Source organism: Hyaena hyaena, unplaced genomic scaffold (assembly GCF_003009895.1).
Source record: "Hyaena hyaena isolate Hyena2069 unplaced genomic scaffold, ASM300989v1 scaffold_3, whole genome shotgun sequence".
In the NCBI taxonomy this organism is placed as follows: domain Eukaryota; kingdom Metazoa; phylum Chordata; class Mammalia; order Carnivora; family Hyaenidae; genus Hyaena; species Hyaena hyaena.
Genome location: NW_024080635.1, coordinates 9,078,556 through 9,102,270, shown reverse-complemented (window position 1 = coordinate 9,102,270; position 23,715 = coordinate 9,078,556). Strand labels below are relative to the sequence as shown.

The 23,715-nt window shown below is 36.5% G+C and overlaps 1 protein-coding gene across 5 annotated transcripts in view; it reads right to left on the bottom strand.

Moving 5' to 3' along the window:
• Positions 1-23,715, bottom strand: part of HNRNPR (heterogeneous nuclear ribonucleoprotein R) — a 32,999-nt gene that overhangs the window by 6,272 nt on the left and 3,012 nt on the right. Inside the window, exons 2-8 of one of the 5 annotated variants that reach the window (XM_039231657.1) lie at positions 23,226-23,394; positions 20,815-20,933; positions 20,097-20,204; positions 16,799-16,912; positions 6,446-6,622; positions 4,710-4,845; positions 2,063-2,277 (exon numbers count right to left, since the gene is read on the bottom strand). In XM_039231657.1, coding sequence (XP_039087588.1) covers positions 2,063-2,277; positions 4,710-4,845; positions 6,446-6,622; positions 16,799-16,912; positions 20,097-20,204; positions 20,815-20,933; positions 23,226-23,382 — 1,026 coding nt within the window. In that variant the 5' untranslated portion in view covers positions 23,383-23,394. The remainder of the gene's footprint in view (positions 1-2,062; positions 2,278-4,709; positions 4,846-6,445; positions 6,623-16,798; positions 16,913-20,096; positions 20,205-20,814; positions 20,934-23,225; positions 23,395-23,715) is intronic. The other 4 variants (XM_039231648.1, XM_039231665.1, XM_039231668.1 and 1 more) reach the window with 4 other exon arrangements.

The window sequence follows — 23,715 nt, the reverse complement described above, 5'->3', positions numbered from 1 at the left end:
GTGTATCAGAGACAGGGACTATGGCAGATGGGGCTAAGTACATGTGGGACTTCTCTGACTATACTTTTCTTCATAATTTTGATTTTTGAACTAAGGAACTACTTTTCCTACTCAAAGAAAAAAATTAACACACTCACTGAATAAACTGTTATCTTAGATAAAATGCTATATGAATAAAAATTATTTTAGGAAAGGTATTAATTCAAGAAAGAAAAAAATCTAACATCTTCCACCTCTACCTTTACCCCCTTTCTTTTTGCAGTGTTGTCACAGAGGTCAAATTCTAGGTTATGCGGGCCTCCGCTGGTTTATTTACTTTTTTAAAACACTTAACATAGATCTTTTATTCTTTTTGGAGATGAAACCACAACATACTCTATAAAAATTATTTGTTGAAACTTTATTTAAAATGTTCCAAAGGAAAAAAGTCCCTCTAAGAAAGATACATTTAGGCTTAGTTTTAGTTTATTATAAAATTGACCGAAGTTGGCAAAATATCTTCAATGAATTACAACACTGATTAGAGACAAGTAATACCAGAAGCTTTTACTCCTTAGGGTAGGATCCCCATCCCCCACTGAAATTTAGAAAACAATAAAGAAATCAGTATTATTAACTCACACTTTTTCAATCAATATCATTGAAGTTTATATAGGCCTCCCTTTCTTTCTGAAACTTGTTTATGACCTCGAAAGAATAGTTCCTAGAATAAAATGTTAAGATTTTCTGGCCCTATAAAAAAGTTTAGGAGGAATTTCAATCTGAAAGGTTACACAAGAAGTATGTGAAAAATGTTGATGAGCAAATTACCAGCTACACTTATACTCTCTGAGAATTTAATTCACCTCTTATAATGTGTAATATTACCTACAATACTATTTTAAACATGTTTTTACAGAAAAGGTAATACAAACTATTTCTAAAAGGCAACCAAAGTTATAAGTGTTCTTAAGAGATTTATCCAATTCCAATAAAACAGAGAACATCCAAGTTCATAAGTTTGCCCAAAGTCATAAATACATTAGAACAAAAAAAATGGAAGAAAGATAGTTAGAAAAAACAAAACAAAAAACCAGAGCTATTTAAATTCCCAGTCCCTTTCCTTAACACAAATCTACTCAAGGAATATGAGGGAAAAAAATACTGAGAAGCACATCTGAAAGCCTCTCTGATTCATTTTCAATGGATCTTCTCTTAATCCAAAGAGGTCTTTGCCTACAAAAACCTGATCATACAAGTAATAAACTAGGGCTCTCTTTCAAACTAGTTAAAGTGAAGATTACCTGCTCAGAACCTATTACAAAAAACCTTTAGAGAAAGACTTCTCAGTCTAGAAGAATTCAAGCATTAATTTCTGGCCATCACGGAGTTGCTGCCTCACCAAGAAGGGAAGAGACACACCAAAATACAAAAAAACTCACTAGAACCAGCAGAGATGCCACTCTGATGTGTCCCTTCAATCCCTGGAGTCACCCAAAAGAAAGCCTTACAACCAGGACTCATGGCACCATTATTTACCAGGCAAAGATCGTGGCAATGCAAATATAAGGTTCAGGAAGAAAGCAAGGGCCTGCCAATGGACTTGCCATGCATATTTTGCCACTATCACATAACATCAAACATGATAACCCTTTGCCTTTCTTCATGGAGATAAAACTCTAAGGTAGCTTGATCATTAAATGAAAAAAGTCACAGTATGGTCAATGAAGATTACAATTCATAATCTCCAAAACATTACTTTATTCAACAAGACCTGGTCTTTTATAAACCTCTGTAGCCCTCCTAGTGCCCAGCACTAAACAAATTCTCAGCGTGTATGGAAATACTGAAAGGGATTTCATTTCAGTTTCTTTAGCACATTTAACCTCTGGGAAAGGGGATGATTAAAAGAAATTTCTGGATATCAAGACAGTAAGTTTGCTATTAAAGCAGGTCCTTGCCTAAATAATTAAGATCAAGAGCTACAATCTATATTTATCATAAAACCTTTAAAAATTGAGCTTTATTCTAAGTACAAAATTTAAATGATAATCTCACCCCCATCCCAAGCAACTGCATTTACCTTAGCCATGACTTCTGGATCTGGTTCTTCCACAGGGTCAGCCCATTCAACTGTAACTACATTTCCCCATACTTTTACTTTTCCACTCATCAGCCGGCGTCTGGCTTGTGCTGCTGACTTGTGATCCTCATATTCAAGGAAGCAGAACCCCCGATTCTTCTTTTTGTCATCGGGTTGATGATAGAGAATAACGTCCACCAAACCCTCTGTTAAACCAACAGCCAGATATATAAGCCAAAAGCATCCACCACACATCTAGCGATTAGGCAGACCTAAATCCATTTGCCGAAGAGCAAAAAACATTGAAGAAGCCTCAAAAGGATTCCCTAATTTCCTAGTAGACAATTAAATCAGCATCATTAGATATGGGTTTTGAAACAGAATTTTATGTTCCCTTTTAATTTTTTGGGGTCCTGAGGGTACAGCCATAAACAACAGGTCCAACTACTGTATTCTGACGTATAACATTCTACAGTGTTTTAGAGTGTTTGACATAACGTGACCTTATAATTTATGAAAACACTACCAAGGAATTTAAAAACCAAATTATTAATATAAATCCAAGAGGACTTACATTCAACAAATAATCATGACCAAAAATCATCCTTGGATCTAATTTAAAAATTACTATTCTCACCAAGAATGAAAATGCTAAATATTAGTGTCCCTCTGGTCTTAGTCATGTGTTCTCATCTTTCCACATATGTTCTTTCTAGGCAGTATCAGCGATTTTGTGCTTTTAAAAGCTATCCGTATTCCTAAGAACGCTTAGATTTTAATTTTAGTTCTAGCCCAGACTTAAAGACATTTTGAATTTAACATGCCCAAAACCACAATCACCGCTCCCCAAATTGGTCTTCTCTACTTCCCTATATAACAAACAGTCCCATCTCCTGGTTCTCAAGCCAGAAATAGAGGACTCATTCTTGATTTCTTCCTTTACTTCCTTTATTCTCCTACCCAATTCTGAGCCCATCTACTACTTTCCACCTTCATGGCTATTATCCTGGTCCAATCTTCTATCTTAACTACTGTGACAGCCTCAACTAATCGATTAGCTTTTCCTCTTAAGGCCCTCTTAAAACATTATCCATAGGGCAGCAGAGATCATAGTCTATAAGCATGAAAGAGACAGTCATGCTCGAGACCTTCAAATACCTTCTCATTATACAAAAAAATAAAATCTAAACTCCTTACATAGTGCACAAAAGCCCTGCCTATTTCATCTCATACAATTCTAACTTTAATTCTTCAGTACTTTTAAGAACACTGGTCTTCCCTCAGTTACTTTAATACACCAAGTCCTTTCTTGCTTTGGAGCCTTGGTATATTTTGCTCTCTTGAAATGCATATCCCTTTGCTCTTTGAATGCTACATCCTCCTCATTCTTTGGGTCTTGCTTGAAATGTCATCTTATCAGAAAAGCGTTCCATAACCATCAAAACAGGGATAGTAGCTATTCTCTAGCTAAGTATTCTTTATCTCCCTCTTCTCAGTGCTTAGTGTTTACCACAATATATAAATATTTCTTTAACTTTTTGTCTTATCTCCTTTCCTAGAATGTAAATTCTATAAGGGCAGAAAATAGATCTTATTCACCACTGTCTCCCAGCAAATAGCACAATGCCACCACTTAATAGGCACTAGATACACACTTGCTGAAGGAATGAATAACTGGATAAGAAGCCAGAAAAGTAACAAAGTGATGAGGTCAAAGAACTGCACCATTAGGGGTATGTAACCAACACAACTGTGACAGATAGTGGCAGTGGTTACAAAGCAGAATGCTAGATATCAAGATTTTGGAGTGGGGAGAATTTCTGGCAGCAAGATCCAGAATGTGACCTGGATGTGGGGAGTTGAAGTAAAGAACCGGAGATGAGGTGGTCATAAAACTAGGAGGCTAGGGGACTGCAGTTTATCCACATACATGTTAAAGGTACTACAAATAAGTCAATTTAGGGCAGAAGAGAAAGACTACAAGCCAGAAGCAATCTTCAATTAATGAAAGACTGAAACCAGAAGAGCAATAGATGACAGCATCAAGGAAGGAGAAAGGATAGTATATCTGGAAGACAAAAACATGGTTTTTATGAGGGAAAGTAATGGTCTAAATCAATGTTTTTTTAAACCACAGCCAGCAAAAGTATATCCCTACCCACATTTAAAAAAAAAAAAAAAAAGGAACAGAAAATACCATGCTAAATCATGCATAATAAAGTACAGTTTTGTTAATTTTGTTTCAGTTATAAATATATATACACCCGTGATGTTCAACAAACTTCTCAATTCCATGGATTCAGAATTAGAAATTCTGAAAAATCTGACTTAGACAAGGCAACAGGAAGGATAAGAACTCTTATCCTCTTGGCCCTGAAGCACACTTAATGTTGGGAAGCCTTCACTGGAGGGCTTCACGGCAAAGACTATTGCGAAAGCTAAGGCAGAGAAGTGAAGGGGACATTCCATGAAATTAAGGATATGAGGGAACATACTTAGTCCAAACCACCATACAGTAGAAAGGAGGCAATTTAGACACTGAAGGTTTCAATTTTTAGATTAACAAATACCTTCTTTTTTTTTGTACTTATAAATAGTACCACAGATGTCCCAAAACTAACTTCTACTAAATACATTTTTGTTTTACCTGTGACTTTACTGAATTCTTCCAGAATGTTTTCCTTAGTCTTATTCTTTGGAATTGATCCAACAAAAAGCCTGTTGTTTGCCACAGAAATGCACACTCCAAGGTGTTTACCAGGGCGAATTTCATAGCTGTCACACTGCAAGGAAGAAAAGAACCAGATACCCCACAACCATCCCAAACTCAGGATAAGTGATCTCAATCTAAAAATTCAACAATTTAAGGTAAAAAACTTCCTGTTTCATGAACTCACCAAGTTCTCACATGCTTACCATTATATAAATGTACATTTTAAAACTTGTTTTCTCTCATCTTAATTTGGTTAACTTTCACTGCTCCTCTGGATAAAAATGACTCAGTTATTTCACTTTATTTTTTAAAGTATCTTATTTAATGTTTCAATGTGATCTATCTGAAAAATTTTCCAGAGAACTTCAGGAAAAATACCCAAGACTATCATTCAGGATCCTTGGAGATAAAATTAGATATAGATAAGCCAAAGGCAAAATAACAATACACAAAGAGTAACAACTATGCATAATTAATACAAAAGAAGTTTAGAAGAATTTCACATTCTACACAAAATACAGAATTCTAAATGTATACATGAAGTTTTAAACTGCATTATCAAACACAATACCTTCAAAATTACATGAAATAACAGGAAACAAGAACGGTTTTATTTAAATCACTATGGTGATAGTTTCCTTGGCAAACTTTAGCTTCTTAGGCTTTGACATTACTTACCCATCACCTTACTAAAAGATACGTGATTATTATAAAATAATCCATACGTTACCAAAAATGAGGAAATAAAGCTTTGAAAACTTCTCAATAATTAATAAGTCAGAGGAAAAAGTCCCTAATAAAAACTAAAATCTGGGTCAAGCTAGAAGTGGAAGTAATTTAGAAATAATTAATGAAACCAAAAGCCTTGGTGAAAGAGGTACTCGATCTAGAAGGACTGGAACTAGACAAAGTGAGGCTCTGTTACTCCTGCTCCTCCTAGTAGTAGTCATGCTATTGTACTACTACGTACAAAGGGTTAAAGGCCCTGCAAAAAGGAAATTACTAGATCACAAAAGATTGGCTATAAAATAGTAAAAAAAAAAAAAAAAAAAAAAAAAAAAAAAAGAGAAAAAAAAAAAAAAAAAAAAAAAAAAAAAAAAAAAAAAAGGGAGAGAAAGATTAAAGACAGAGAAGGCTGAAGGGCCTGAAAACAAAATATAGAAAAGAACAGGCATATACATGGAAAATAAGTTGTATGATTACATTGTGACAATCTCAGTCATTTGCGAGTCTCAATTATTTCCTGAATTGTGTCGTAAAAGTCACTGTTACCCAGTTATGTTCCCCAGAATCCATCCCAGCCTTCATTACACTTTTGAGAATCTTATCCTAAAGTTTAATAGTAATGACTGACATCCTTTCTGCTAAAATCAAGAGAACTGCAGAAGCCAAATGTGTATTCAAATGAAAATTTAGTTACTAGCCGATCTAATAATTAACTTCCCAGAATTATGGAAGACTTTCTCTAACACATTATTTCTTGGGTATTTTCATTCTTTTTTACTTTCATAATCAGAAAAAATAGAGCAAAGATCACGTACCAATTTAATCAGCATATAACCATTCAAAGCAAAAACTGCCGGAAATAATGTTAACTGCAAACATTTTTAATTGAGATAACACTCTCAGATAATGACTTGCTAGACAGTGTGTATTCATTTATCACATACCAGTTTAACAGCCTCCTGTGCAGCTTCCTTTCCACAGAAGGTGATAAATGCATACCCTCTGTTCTGACCAGACAGTGGATCCATCATAAGACGTAGATCCCAAATGGGACCAGCCTTTTCAAAAAGGGGTACCAACTCATCTTCATATAAATCTCTTGGTATTTTACCTACAAAGACCTGAAAAAAAATCTCCGTATTAGAATCCCAATGTAAGCATTTGATTTTAGAGCCAAAAAGCCTAACTGCCTTTTTTCTTTAAACAAAAAATTTTTAAATGTTTTATTTATTTTTGAGAGAGAGAGAAGAGACAGTGTGAGCAGAGGAGGGTCAGAGACAGAGGGAGACACAGAATCTGAAGCAGGCTCCAGGCTCTGAGCTAGCTGTCAGCACAGAGCCCAACGCGGAGCTTGAACCCACAAACCGTGAGATCATGCATGACCTGAGCCAAAGTCGGATGCTTAACCGACTGAGCCACCCAGGCGGCCCCTGCCTTTTTTCTAAGGAGCTACAGGCACAAAGATGGTTAAGGAGGAATAAGTACAATTTGAATCTTTGGGAAATAACCCTAATGTTTATTATAATGACCTTAAGGTCATTAACATACAACAATATTCTACAGTGAAAAAATGGAAACTAATTAATATGAGTGTGCAAAATTTGTATAAACAACTCTTAATTTTTAATTTTTATAGTTTCTCTTTTTCTCACAAAAACAATAAAAGGCATGTATGTATCTTTGGGAAATATGTCTACATTTTTATAACTGAATAAAGACTGAAGTAGTTTTCCTCAAGGCTTTTCAACTCTAAAACCTTTACCACGTAAAACTCCAGAGCTTCTGGATGGAACTAGAGGGCATTATGCTAAGCAAAATTAGTCAGAGAAAGACAACTATCATATGACTTCACTCATATGAGGAATTTAAGACGCAAAACAGATGAACATAAGGGAAGGGAAGCAAAAACAATATAAAAACAGGGAGGAGAACAAAAACCTAAGAGACTCTCAAATATGGAGAACAGAGGGTTGCTGAAGGGGTTGTGGGAGGGGGGATGGGCTACATGGGTAAGGGGCATTAAGGAATCTACTCCTGAAATCATTGTTGCACTATATACTAACTTGGATGTAAAAACAAAACAAAACAAAAAAACAAAAACCCCTCCAGAGATTCAATCTATCTATCCCTTTCTCTGTCAGTATTTCATTTTAAGATGTGAAAAAATTCAGCATTTGAGGATTTGGTGCTCTACCTTAATGAAAATTATGTAATAAGGATTAAATTACAATATAAATTAGAATTAAACAATCAAAAATCTCAGTATTTAACATCCAACAACAATTTTAAGTTTCCATCATGTCGGCAACATCAAAGGTAATCTTTTACGTGAAAAAACTTACAACCTACACACAGTCTTAAAGAGTAAATGTTTGTATCAGAGATTAATTTTCTAGCGAAACACATCTTCATCAACTTTTCATATTATGAATAATGACCTGATAGATTAAACAGCAATCCAAAAGATGGCCAGATAATTACTGGATATTAAGTTTCTGGTGGTAAGCTCTGTAACGGTTGTTCTAAGACAACCGTTTTCAAAATAATAAAATTTACCCTCACTGCTGTCTGGCAAAACTTTTGAGGTCTTCTTCTGAATTCCTAGCATAATTCTCACATAACAGTTATTCAGTCCTTCTGTCTCTGTGAAGTCTCCAATCCTCGTTCACGAAGTCATTCCAAGATCGTGCGGGGAAAGTCAGTGGTGTCCTTCTATTCTCTCCTCTCAGCACTAAAACTTTCTCAGTGTCTGTTTTTACTTCTTTATACCTCAGAGAAAGAGATTTACTTCCTTTCCAAAGTTAACTCCTTACCCCTAATAACTAAGCCCACTTCTTCTCCCCACCTTCTTTTGGAAATAACTGCAAACTTTGTTTCTTCAACTCTCCTACATCCTTTCCTTTCCATTGGTTCTTGTCTTCAGACATGCCAAACTTCCCGTAACAAAACAATATACAAGCAAGAACATTTACCCGTTTACCTTTCACTTTCAAATGCTTTGAACACATCACATCTACTATATCCTTAACACTGTGGGCTACAGAGAATAACTAGATATCTAAGGCATCATCTATGCAATATCCCTATTGAACCATGTTTCTAACAAAAACTCATTCTGAAAAGCCCTTGGCATTTATGCTCTTTAACACTGGCTTCTTCCTCTAACGCTAAGCTCTATGCCCAAATATCACTAATGGATACTTCTAAGGATGAAGTTCAAGTCTTTGCTTCCTCAGTCTCAGCCTCCTTGCCTTTGCAATAAGCGCTAACTTAGTGGTGCTGCCTCCTAAAAATTCCCTTCAATTTTCAGAATCCTCCACTAGCCTGGTCTTCTCACCTTTAATTATTTCTCATCCTTTCCATGGTGATTCTTCTAGCCACCTAATTAAAAGTCTCCATGTTTCCCAAAGTTATGGCTCTATCTCCTCATCTTCCCTGTATTTTGTTTGCTTTTAAAGATGATATTCATTCCCCCAAGTCTACAACTATATAGTCATTTCCCAGATCTATATCCCAAGACTTAATTTTATACTTCCAACTGCCTATTAAACATTTCCTCTTGGTAGTCCTGATTTTACCTCAAATCACCAATAAGTCTAGCAATGCCAGTTTTTGTTTTTTATTTATTTTTTTTTACATGTTTATTTATTTCTGAGAGAGACAGAGACAGACAGCGCACAATCAGGGGATGGGCAGAGAGAGAGGGAGACATAGAATCTGAAGCAGGCACCAGGCTCTGAGCTGTCAGTACAGAGCCTGACTCGGGGCTCAAACCCACAAACCGTGAGATCATGACCCGAGCCAAAGTCGGACACAACAAACTGAGCCACCCAGGTGCCCCAATTCTTGTTTCCTAAATACAGATGTAGACATAAATATGAATGACTATGTATCAGAATAGTACTAATAGTGGTTTATCAGTACATGAAAAACTGTTCTAACTTTATTTTAATTATATTTTCTAAATATTCTATAGTAGATATAATAGATTTGCAACAAATGTTTCTTTTTTTCCAAAAATCAAAATGAGTAAACCCACACTTGCCAACCAGTTCCTTTAATTTTCCCCATTTCTCTTAGGAAAGCATAGTTCTATGGCTCCCTCCACCCATAAGACTACCAAAGAAGTAATACTTTTATAAACAAAACTCAGTTATTTTGAATCCCTCTCATTCCTATCCGTATCTGATTAATCTTTTAACATCAGCTTGAAGTTGTTCTAATCAGAATACCTAGCCTATATAGACAACTGGCTTCCTCCCTACTTACAACTTGTCCAAACTTTTCATGAGACGTGGAATTGCATATACCTTGATTTCATGTGCCATATTTGTTTTTCTAAGTTCTAGAGACACAGTGAATACCACAAACAAGGTCTAAACATGAGACTTATATATTATTGATAGAGACAAAAGTAAAAAAAAAAAAAATATGATTTCAGGAAATTAATAAAGGCTAAGAAAAATAAAAGCAAAGAAAGCAAATAATTGGTGAAAAAAGGCTATATTTTAATTAAGAGGGCCTCCCACAGGGCGCCCGGGTGGCTTAGTCGGTTAAGCGTCCGACTTTCGTTTAGGTCATGATCTCGTGGTTCGTGGGTTCGAGCCCCGCGTCGGGCTCTGTGCTGACTGCCAGCTCAGAGCCTGGAGCCTGTTTCAGTCTGTGACTCCCTCTCTCTCTGACCCTCCCCTGCTCCCGCGGTCTCTCTCTCTCTCCTAGAAATAAATAAAACATTAAAAAAAATTTAAAAAAAAAAATAATTAAGAGGGCCTCCTTGAAGAAGAAAATTTGAGAGGAGACTTAAAGTAGAAAATTAAGAATCTGAGGAAAAAACATTCCAAGGTACAGGAACAACTACAAAAAGATGGGAATCCACTAGCATATGTGAAAAACAACAAACAGGACGGTGACTGGAATAGAAACCTGTTGGGAGAGAGAGAACAGGACCAGACTAAGTTAAACCATGTTAGGGGTTTGCATTTTATTCTAAATGTGCTGGGAAGGGGGTTCTGGGCAGTGAGTGGATATGACATGTTCTAAAGGGCTGACAGCTAGATAGAAAATGGACTGTATGGAGAAACAGGCTGACCAGTCAGGTTCACAAGGCAATCCTGGCAGGAGATGATGATGGCACGGAGTAATAGGTTGATAGCTGTAAAGGTAGGGAAAATGTGAGAAATCGTTGAGCTTTAAGTTATGTTGGATTCAAATCTACATTTTAGTTACTTTGAGTCAGTTTCTTAATCAGTGAGTTACAATAACCTCATCTGGGAATAACACCATCAAGAGGGTTCAATTTCCACCTGAGCAGAGAGCCCGCATCTATCTTGTTCTCATTTTATTCCCAGTACTGATCACAGTGCCTGGAACATAAATAGCTGCTCATCTTTGATGGATGTACAAATGAAAATCTACTTCATGCTGTTAACTTATGCACTAGATCCCATCCCTTCTCTTCTATTCAAGGACACTTGACCTAGCAACAATCTGATCATCAATTTTATCCTTTATTCATAGACCAATCTCATCAGCACACAAGTGATAATTTGTCACTTAAAACTTAAATGAAAACAAAAATATTATCTTGACTATGACACACCTTCCAGTCATTGTCCCATTTCTCTGCTACCCTTTTTAGCAAAATTGCTCAAAAAAGCTATATATTCCTGCTATCTCAAATCTCTCACCTCCCACTCTCCTGAATCTTCTTGAAATCCAGCTTTCACCACCATGGTCAAAGTCATTAATGACATCCATGTTCCCACAATCAAATGGCAATTCACAGTCCTTGTCTTTCTTGGAAAGTTTGTTATAACTGACTGAGCTTCCTTCTGTGAAAACTCTCTTCACTTGACTTCTAAGATACCACACCCCTGGTTCTTCTCTTTCTCCTCAGTTCCCTTTGCTAGTTCCTTCTCATCTCCCAAACCTCTAAATGTGGAGGGCTGCGGGGATCAGATCTCAGACCTTTATTTTAGCTGCACACACTTCCTTGGTGACCACATCCAAACTCCGGTTTTCAAATACCATCTGGACATTTATGCCTCCCACCATTTGTAATCTCCAGCCAAAACTCCCCCCTCAACTCCAGGATTATATAAGCAACTGCTCACTTAACAGCTCCATTTGGAGGTCTAAGAAACATCTAACTCTTACCATGTCCAGAACTGAATTGCAATCTTTCAATCTTGCAAATCTGTCCTTCTGTACAGCATTCTTCAATAAATGGCAACTCCATCCTCCTAGCTAGCTGCTCAAGTCACAAAGCCTTGAAGTCTTCCTTGGCTCCTTTCTCCTATACTCCCATTATCGAACTCATCAATAAATCCTGACAGAATCTAACCACTTCTCACTAGCCTCAGCTATACTATCCTTTATTACCAATCCTATAAATGAGCATTCATTAACTGGGCATAGCACTAAAAACACACACACACAAACACAACAACAACAAACTACTGATAAAAGGCACCTTAAGACAAAAAATATAGAAGGATAGCTGGTATTCATTTTGAGGTGTTATTTTTTGGTGTGGCTAAGCTCTCTGGGTCCAGTTGTTGACGGCTTGCTATATTCTTGAGGAGAACGAAGTTGAAGTTGTTTTTAAGTTTAATCCCGGGCAGAGTATTTTTATATTTGAGGTTACTTGTATTTGAATATTTAAAAACTGTTCTTGGAAGCAAATTCTGCTTCAGACTGCTTCCATTAACATAATGCAGTGGTGCTTTATAATTGCATTTTTCACCACCCCTATTTCTTCCATACCCATTACAAATATATAATAAAGCAAAGAAAGAGCACAGAAAGTGGCACTATGAAAACACAGGTGACACACAGCTAAGTGAGGAAGCTAGGTGTCAGATTATACTATTTATATCACATTTGTGCCTATATTTTTAGAACCAGAAAGTTTACCTCATTAAGCAAACCTAAAGTGAAAAACCTATATTTTCAGAAAAAGTAACTTAATGACTGATGAATCACTCTACAGAAAGGATTCATAAGAGCAAGTTCCTTGTACTCTAAAATATCATTTGAATGTTAGAAGTCCAACTTACAGATTTTTTAAAGAATACTGTTTTACTTTAAAAAAAAATGTTTTATTTATTTCTGAGAGGAGAGAGAGAGACAGACAGACAGACAGCATAAGCAGGGAAGGCTCAGAGAGAGGAGGCACAGATCTGAAGCAGGCTCCAAGCCCTGAGCTAGCTGTCAGCACAGAGTCCAATGCGGGACTCGAACCCACGAACTGTTAGATCATGACCTGAGCTGAAATCGGACACTTAACCAACTGAGTAACCCAGGCGCCCCAATACTGTTTTACTTTTGAAGAAACATCAGCAAATCTTCAGTCAACCAAATCCCCAATATTATAATCACTAGGGTCCATGAAGAAACAGGCTAACAATACTGGTTTACTGGGGCACCTGGGTGGCTCAGTGGGTTAAGCATTCGACTTTGGTTCAGGTTATGATCTCACAGTTCATGGGTTCAAGCCTCGTGTTGGGCTCTGTTGCTGACAGCTCGGAGCCTGAAGCCTGCTTTGGATTCTGTGTCTTGCTCTCTCTCGGCCCCTCCCTGGCTCACACACTCTCTCTCTCAGAATTAAATAAACATTAAAAACATAATAACAGGGGGGCCTGGGTGGCTCAGTTGAGTTGATCATCTGACTTCGGTCAGGTCATGATCTCACTGCTTGTACACTCGAGCCCTGAGTCGGGCTCTGTGCTGATGGCCCAGAGCCTAGAGCCTGCTCAGATTCCCTCTCTCTCTGTCCCTTCCCCACTTCCATGTGTGTGTGCTCTCTCTCAAAAATAAAACATTAAAAAAATAATAATACTGGTTTACTGAGAAAAAGGAGATGGCTTCATTTCAAGATCAGTTTAATTTAGGACATTAAAATAACTTAAAAAGGCTAAAACTAAATTGTATTCAAAAACTAAGTAAGCATCATTCCTTTACAAGTTTCTAAGCTCAATTTTTAATTAACTAAAATGAAATAGAAATGCTTTCCTTATACTAACTTGCTGGTCCCTGAGCCATTCTGGCTCCATATAAACTGTTTATTTATTTTTTAAAAGGCAAAGACCTCTTTTTTTTTTTTTAATGTTTTATTTATTTCTGAGAGAGAGAGAGAGACAGCGTGAGCAGCGAGGGTCAGAGAGAGGGAGACACAGAATCCAAAGCAGGCTCCAGGCTCTGAGCTGTCAGCACAGAGCCTGACTCGGGGCCCAAACCCACAAACCGTGAGATCATGACCTGAGCCTAAGTCAGACGCTTAACTGACTGAGCCACCCAGGTGCCCCCATATGAACTGTTTAGAGTAAACACTCAGACATGTGCAGGTAATCCTCACCAACCCCCCCACGACCGCATTAGAACCAACAGAATCTAATGAACACTGTAACAACAGTTCTTTCTTTACTCATTAAGTATCAAGGCTTGAAAAAAGTTTTGGCTGTCTACTATCTATCCATCAAATATTTCAACAGTAACAGACAAAGTCCTCTGAGGCTCTGGAAGGAACAGAGGTTAAGAGGCAGCATAACATCGTCTTTTGAGTATCTACTGGCTTCTTCCATCATCCAGCTCCTATTTGCTATTTTGCAAACACAGCAGTTCTTCCTTATACATAATTCAATTTAGGTACTACTAAGTCATATACTTTCACATCTCTATTAAATATACTGGATCTCTCACACTTCCATTAGTTAATAAACCAAAGAATTAAATCTCAATGTACCATTTGCTTTGAATTGCTCTACAAAACATCAGTGCTATGCTCTTTAAACATAGTGCTTATTATAATGCAAACAAATAAAAATAGAAGTTGCTTCCCAAAACAGTTATACAATGCCAGCTGAAGAATACAAAGTTACTATGACCAGGCCTGATTTGAGGCCAAGACACACTAAAAAATACACTTCAAAATTAATACCTATTTTTCTTGTATATTTTGCATTTCAGGGCAATGTTTAAAAATGTCTGCAGGGGCGCCTGGGTGGTTCAGTCAGTTAAGCGTCCGACTTTGGCTCAGGTCATGATCTCACAGTTCGTGGGTTTGAGCCCCACATCCGGCTCTGTGTTGACAGCTCAGAGCCCAGAGCCTGCTTCGGATTCTGTGTCTCCCTCTCTCTCTGCCCTTCTCCCACTCATGCTCTATTTCTGTCTCAATAATAAACATAAAAAAATAAATAAAATAAAATAAAAAGTAAAAATGTCTGCAAAGGAGTGCTCACTTATAGGATTAATTTACAGTACATTTTGCCCAGAGATGAAACCTTGGTCTTCTCATAACTGAATTTTACTACTGTCAGTCTCAGGCACTGACCCTTATTTCGGCTTCCTCAATCAAGAGCTAAAAATGTTTAATGACTGCAGTGAAACACAAAAGAACAAGAACTTAAACCTCACAGCATCAAAAATGACACCAACTAAAACCAAATTATTTATTAAATTAGCAACCTAATAAATTAAAAACTTATTTTTCTGATTTTTAAAAACCTTTAATTTTCAACAAGTATAGGCCAAATCTCATGAAATTTAACTTTATAGGAAGAATCCAAACCTTTATACTAAGATTTTGTTGTAACAAACTGCTTGACAGGAGTGGCTTAGGCTCACACAGGGACTTTACTGCAATAACATGTGCTCTGTGCGAGGATACCTAGTATGTAGGAAAATGCAGCTTTTCCACAGAGACAATGCCACATAAGAGAACTTAAACATACTTTACAATTAAGATACCAACGTTGTTTCTAACTTGATACTCAAAATAGCTTATCCTATTAAATGGTTCAGATGCTTTCAGCGAAATCTTAAGAGTACTAACAAATTCCTTTCTTATCTATATGAAACAAAGATAGAACAAGTCTCCATTAACGAGCTCATTAATAAAACGAATCTAATGGGCTAAATAAGTTCATTTTTATAATCATAAAATAAACTATAAAAAGTTTTTAATTATATTTTATAACATACAGTAATATGTAATAAGCAGTAACAATATAAAATATAACATTATATGAAGTCTTAATTTTTATTCCTAAGGATTTTATAACTAGTTAAAGAAACAAGACTAAGATAAATGTAGTAATTGGTAAATATCAATAAGAACATCACTTGCTGGATGCTATACTACAGATAACCTTTTCAGACTGTATTCCCCTCTTGGAGGTGTTTTAGGCAGCCTCAAGATAAGGAAGAGGCAAAGGAATAATTCCATTTTTTACATATTTTACATGACGGTTTAAGGTAAGCAAACAAAATTTAAAACCAAGAGAAAAATTACATTATGAAGTAATTCAAGTGAAAAAGCCAAACTACATATTGTTTAAAAGTAAACAAAACGTAAGCGTAGATTTGAAAGGGTTCACAATCTAAGTAGAACATAAAAATGAAGGATGGGTTGGAGTACCTGGCTGGGTGTGCAACTGATCTTGGGTTGTGAGTCTGAGCCCCACATTGGTATGGAGATCATTTAAAAATAAAAAAAAATCTTTAAAGAAAATGTTTAAATGCTTGGAGTCCTTTTAATACTGCTAAATATTAAGAAATAGCATACTAACTGTAATTATGTTTGAAAGTTCAGGGAACAAAGACCAATGAATATAAACTCTATTCTATACACAGAGAATACACTGGAATTACTTCTGATATAAATCTAAAAAGTTATGTTATTTGGTGATATCTTTATTCACAAACTAGAAATAATAATCTTTGTTTGTGGCTACCTGAAAGACACCAAATTAGAAAAGGTCCTGCTGTAAACTTACATTTTGGCACACAGTTTTTACCATTTCAACGATCAGAACCGGCTAACCTAAAGGTATATAAGGAAACCTTTACAAAGACACATATGGAGGAAGAATTGCTTCTTTGTTCAAGGACAGGCCCATGTGCTCTTTTATCTGATTCTACATCCTTCCCTTGGGTAACCCACTCCCATCAATAAGTCTCTCAGTAAATATGGAGTACCCTTTATGTGAGGAGGGTGGATCAGGGAGAGAGGACAAGCACTATTCAAAATCACTGACATGAAAGCACCTAAAATAGCGTGTTGTTGGTTGCATGGTTTTAGCAACCAGTTCTAAGAACTCTACATTCCTTTACAAAGTGTTTGGGTATCTACTAGTCACATGATTCTCCTTGCTTAGGAGGACAGTAAAATACAGACGGATATCCAAAAAGAATTAATTATAACTACACTTTGAAAAGAATCAAGTATTCTTCCCCATCGTACAACAGAATAATTTACAAACTGGAAAGATTTCGGCAAACAGCTGAAGAATACTTACTTCTGTTCCAATTCCTGGTTGCACACCAGAGTACACACTGTCTGGCGGAGGGCCACCATACTTCCTCTGTCCTGTGGTTACATCCAGAGTATAGCCAGTCCTCTCAAGCAACGCCTAAAGATAATTATACATCTGTTTATACTTGAATTGTAGGCAAATTTAATCTCTAAGCACACATTTTTGTTGTGAACAATAACAGAAAAATGGGGTAAGGATTATGAAAAATGTGACAGAACACATCTACACACACTTACATGCTGCAGCACTTGCACTTTCCTCTACTTCACAGAGAGCTTTGCTGAACTTGTTCCCTTAACATACCATATATCCGCCTGTGATTCATTTCAAATAAAATGTTCTCTACCCTTAAAAAATCCAAAGTCCCAGGGTGCCTGGGTGGCTCAGTCAGTTAAACATCCAACTCTTGATTTCAGTTCAGGTCATGATCTCATGGTTCATGGGTTTGAGCCCCTCTGGCTCCATGCTGACAGTTCAGAGCCTGCTTGGGATTCATACTCTCATTCTCTCTCTCTCTCTCTCTCTCTCCCCTTCCTTCCCTCCCTCTCCCTCTCTCTCTCCCTCCCTCCCCCCCCATGCTTTCTTTCAAGAACAAATGAATTAAAAAAAAATCAGAAGTCCTACCTCCTTCATGCAGTGTCTCCCATTTACTATTTCTCACATCTTCCTACTCTGACTTTCTAGTAAAGTAATTTAACCTTTATTTTGTTTAATCCTTGTTTTCACTTCCTGCTATACCAGAAGTTCTGTAAAAACCAGACCATTTCTCATACAGCATGGACTCAAAATATTTGACCACTACCAAATGAGTATACTCAGGTTTCAATAACAAACAAAAACCTTATGTTTCCTGATTACCAACTTTTTTCACATTAGGTATTAAAGGAATTGCAGAAACAAAGGTAATGGTTCCTGCCTTTAAGAGTTTATATTTATAGGAGAGGCCTACAGAACAGACAAAATGGGTAAAAAAAAAAAAAAAGGAAATGCAATGTATCTAAATAGGGAAGAATTTTACACTTCATGTTTCAAAAATGAGATGGTCCCCGATTTGCGGTGATCCAACTAAGACTTCGACTTCAAGATGGTGTGAAAGTGATATGCATTCAGTAGAAACCACACTTCATACTTTGACTTTATCTTTTCAAGGCTAGCAACATGCAGTATGATATTCTCATGATGCTGGGCTGTGGCAGGGAGGCTCAGCTCCCTGTAAGCCATGCAATCACACGGTTAAGTAACCAATACATGAACAACCATTCTGTACCCATACCGACCAGTTTTTCACTGTCAGTACAGAGCTCTCTAACTTATGTGAATTATCTAACACTTCATTATAAAATACCCTTTGTGTTAGATGATTTTACCCAATTAGGCTAATGTTAAGTCTAAATCCCTTTAAGGTAGACTAGGCTAGGGGTGCCTTGGTGGTGCAAGTCAGTTAAGTGTCAGACTCTTGATTTTGGCTCAGGTCATGATCTCACAGTTATGAGGTCCTAATATCGGTCATAAGGTCCTGAGGTCGGGGTCCACTGAGTGTGAAGGCTGCTTGAGATTCTCTTTACTCTCCCTCTGCCCCTCCCCAGCTTGTGCATATATACATGCGCACTCTCTCTTAAAAAAGAAAAAAAAAGGTAGGCTAGGCTATAGTGTTTGGCAGCTTAAGTGTAATTAGGTGCATTTACAACTTGGGATATTTTTATCAACTTAAGATGGGTTTATCTGGACGTAACCCCATCCTAAGTTGAGAAAGATCTATACACAACGTCAAAGCAACAAGAGACTTTACACATCATCAAGTTTAGTGGTTTTCAAAAATATCTTTGGAGGAGCTCTGGGATTTAAGAATTACCTTATGCTATCTGTTCTTCTACCTTTGACTCAAAAAGAACTGCTCTACCTTTAAGCACAGAAAAACATGTTGATAAATAATAAAAACACAATACATATATTACATGCGTACACATTACTTGTCTAATATGTAATATACACATATCACATATATAATACATACCTTACCAAGAGCAAATACCCAGCTTGAAGGAAATAACATAGGCCTATTCAATACATGCTAATAAGTTTTCCTAAAAATAACTATATGTCAAATGGAATTTTCATGTATTTATTTAAGTTTATTTATTTTGAGAGAGAGAGAGAGAGAGCGAGCGAGCAAGCGTGCGAGCAGGGGAGGGGCAGAGAGGGAGAAAGAGAATCAAGAAGGCTCCGTGCTGTCAGCACAGAGCCTCACATGGGGTTCTATCTCAGGAGCCACCCAGATGTTCCTCACATATTTATTTTAAAAATAGAGGGGCGCCTGGGTGGCTCAGTGAGTTAAACATCGGACTCTTGATTTTTGGCTCAGGTCATGGTCTCATGGTTCAAGAGTCTGAGCCCCGCACTGGGCTCCGCTCTAAGAGCGTGGAACCTGCTTGGGATTCTCGCTCTCCCTCCCTCTCTGCCCCTCCCCTGGTCCCACTCTCTCTCTCTCAAAATAAATAAATTAATACTTAAAAGAATGGGTTATGCCATTTTATAAATGAGGGGAAAAAAGTACAAAAGTAGCTCTATGTAAACCAGTCCTATGATAGAAACATCAAATTTTATTTCCTGTCTAAAACATAAAACCATACAAACAACTTCATCAAATAATGTAACTTTTTCAATATGAAAAGTCTATCACTGTGGCAATAAAACATCAATATCCATGTAACTAAGGAATTAGGTTCACTGGTCTTTCACCAAAAGCCCTATATTTACCTTTCAGGGAAGTTTATCTCAATAATAGTAACAGTAATGGGTGCTAGTTACACAGTTCTTGCTACATTCCAGGCACTATTCTAAGCCTGTGACATTATCTTAATACTTTCAATCCTCACAACACTATGGGATGGGTACTATCACTCTTCCCAGTTTGCAAACAAAGAAACTGAGGTAGATGAAGAGAAACAAAGTGCCTAGAAAGAAATCAAACCAAGAGACATGACTGAATCAATCTAAAAAGCTATTATCAAAAACATCAATAAGCGTGCATTATTCACAACCAGAAGAACAAGTAATGAGGAAAGAATGTAAATTAGGGCTTTCCACCAGACAATTGAAATGTTTGCCCCTGAAATTCTTCTTGTGTAAGTTTCCTTAAATTATCTCATTTCCAAGACACTAGTTTAAAAATAAAAAAGTGGAACTGTAAAAACTTTCTAGAAAACATGGGGGGAAAAACACCCCATCCAATCTCATCATTAAACTTATTATCATCACAACTACCCCAGTCAAGTTTTACCTTGATCTTTGCTTCATCAGGTCCCTTTGTGGACTCTTGCACCTTGCTCCCCTGCTTCTCCCTTTGCCTGTAGGTCTTCATAACTCCACATAAAAATGCACTTTTGTTCTAGAACAGGCAAGTAATTCAATGAAAAAGAACCACCAGGAATGGTTGAAAGGTCAAATACATAGTTAAATTACAATTTCAAATGACAAGAATTTGAACAAAAGATTTACCCATTTATTCACTTAACAAGTATTTCCTGAGAGTCTACTATGTGCCGGAGACTGGAGCAGACACAGTAAGACAGCCAAGACCTCAGGGAGCTTACCCTCCACACTGGCGAATCAGTCTTCCATTTGTTCATATTCAAGTGCATCTGGACTATCTTTGCCAGACATTCCAAAACTATTCCTATCTACATTATTTCCCTCCAAGATAATAAAACAGAAGCAGAGAACCCAAAAATGTTTAAAACCTCAGGAATTTAAACATGTAAAAACCTAGTAATAACAAGGAGCAAACCCTAAGTTTTTAAAGTAACTTACTGCAAAAAGTGGGGGAGAGACTTATTACTTAACCCTTTTGTTTCTGAAAACTCTTTGCCATAAGCAGGTTTTTCTTTTCTTTAAATTATTTTTCTTAAACAAAAAAATACCAACTCTCTCAGGAAAAAAAATGGTAAAGTGATTTCAGATCATTAGTTGTTCAAAGACATTTCTAGTAATGGCCTTACCTGAACATGGGATAAGTCACTTTCCTTGAACTGTTGCAGTACAGACAGAGCTCCTTCTTCATTAAATTCCCTGAGAGCATCAATTGCTCTTTCATCAAGATCGACATAAGCTACCAATCCTAAAAATTAAATTGAAAAGGGGTAATGTTACTGCAACAAAAGGGGTATAATCTAAACTGTGCTACCAACGTTTAATCAAGAATTGTTATATGCAATACTATTACTAACAAACTGCATTTTCACTTAATACGCATATAGGCAGCTCTACAAATACTATATACACAGGTCAAGAGTACAAATACAAAAATAAAAGATAAAATGTCAACACTTATAAACATGAATTTCAATCCCCACATCCCACAGAAACCCCACAAAAATCCTAACCCCATTTCCCACTCCCCAAAAGGTTTAAGGTTTGGAAGTTAAATCTGATGCACACACTGTACTACAGATTAAGCAGTAATATAACAAATTTTGATTTATATTAGAGTAGTTAAGTATACACTGTATTCCCCAAGGATCAACCTTCAAATTATATGGACTGTTGTAGTCGTTGCTAACCACACAAGAGGTGGGGGGGGGGGGGGGAGGAAGAGAAACCATTTTTCCATTTTTATTAAATAATTCTTTCCACTCTCCAAAAGATGTATCAAAGGCTTTTCCTCCTTAGCACCAAAGAGAAAATGAAATTCATTTGTTTATCTGAGCATCTACTTTGCTGCAATCAGAATGTGGAAAGGCATAATTTTAAACTCTTCTACAAATGCAAGTGCAGCTTGATTAATCAATTCTGAAAGTCGTATTTTAAGGCAATCTTTTGTTCTTTTGATGTGTGTCAAGTTGAGGTTTAAAAGATTCTGTGGCATTCACAACACTGTCAATAATGACGATTTTTTCAAATGGCATTAAGGACTTGACTATGGGCTTACAAGTAAACTATACAGAAAAATATATTTGCACTGCAATCTATACATATATATATCAACTGCACACAGAACATCTACTCAGTTTATAATATAGTTTCTTAAGTTAGTTATGTTTGTGTTGTATTTCTCTCTATATAAGGAATATACTTCAGAATTGATCCAATGTAAAATGGAAATAAATATTTGGCAGATTAAAAACCCAAGTCCGTATGAACTAACATCAAGTGACTCCATTTTGATAAAGCCAAAAAGAACATTATTCCATACAGTAAATATATTTTAAATAAATGTAATGCCATTTGTAAAGTTACTTTGAGAAAATGTTGCCAAGATTTGTTTTAAAAGCTCAAAATGAGCATGCCTAAATAATTGGAGTTTCCTTACTTCAATATTCCATACCACCCAAAGCCACAACTCAGGACACCCATCGCTCCATTCTGTCAATCCAACCCTACACCCAAACCGTCAGCCTCTTATCAATAACAAACACTCTACAAGAGAGCATCTCTGAGCAAATCACTGCCAGTTCTCTATGGCAGAATGTCACAGCAAGTTCCTGAGGACTGATTTTCAAATGGAACCATCACCCAGGAGTCATTTTTAGAAAGTCATTTTAATGTCTAAAATTATCCTAAGCTTCTCAGATTTGAAAAAAAAAATTTAAGGACAAAAAAACCAGATATTTGTTACTAGAGTACTTAAGACACATTTGTCAGACAATTCAATTCTCTCTCCCAAATCTGGATAGGCACACAAAACACAGAGGAAGAAAGTTTCCATCTATGGCCCCAAAGGGGGAGGACACGTTTATTTATGAACAACACTCCCTAAGGGTAAATATTTCTCTCCCTCTTTAAAACTTCAAACCACTTACAACCAACCATATTAAGATATTCGGATTTGCTTAAGCACTTGTCCATGGGACTTCTAGATTTTTTTAAAAAAGCAGCTGTTACAAACCGAGCACTTCCAAATTACTGAGAGATGTGGATTCTTGTCTATTAGAAACTAGACAGGCCACAAACTCTCAAGAAGTCTGACATTTATTATCGTTTCGGACAATACAGTCTAACCAGTCCTCTTATTATGCCACCTAATCAGACCTAAGCTGATGATTTAACAATCACTTTAAGAAGCTAAAAGTAGAAAAGTAAAAGCAAAATGATGACTGATTTAGATTAAGAAAATGTAAAATTTGGTATGCTGAAACATACAATTTAATTGGTGGTAAACCTAAGACAAATTGATGTACTGTTCTGAAGCAACGAAGACTGCATATTCAACACTAAGAAGGCTTCAAAATAATGAAATAAGAATATCAAAGTCAAACCCAATATGCCCTCAATGAAGGGAAAGTAACAAACATTCAGCTCTACATAGATCAGAAACAATAAGTATTATTTAACCTTAAAAAAAATCTATAAAATTCAAAGTGGTTTGCCCTCACTTTCATAACCAGTCAGAAACAAGAAATGCATATTATACCTGTCTGAAATATTTCATCAAGTCTTTCTGCCACCTTCTGTGGGAGGCCTGCCTCTATCAGTGTCTTGTAGTGTTCTGTGTGAGTTACACTGGAAGTATCCATTGGTTCTTCCTCTTCTTTTAACTGTACCGCATTACCATTCACCTGATTAGCCATTTTATTATGCTGCTGGAAAAAATTCAGGAGCTATATTACATTAAGCCAGAAATAACTAGTTTGTAGGACAATGCATGATTTATCTAAACTAATTTGTATACATGCTGCTAATAAACTCTATCAAAATAATATTATATGCCTTTTGTGATGTATCTGACCTACATTTGCAAGTAATAACTCTGTAAAACCATAAGAAATGTACATGGAAGCATTAGATCCTTAAGAAACTTCATGTACACCAGGTTAAAAAAAAAAGGCTTGAATTTACTAAGGTAGAATTGCTGATTAACAAAAGCAGCTGTTGTGTCCTCACAAGCATATCAACAAATCACA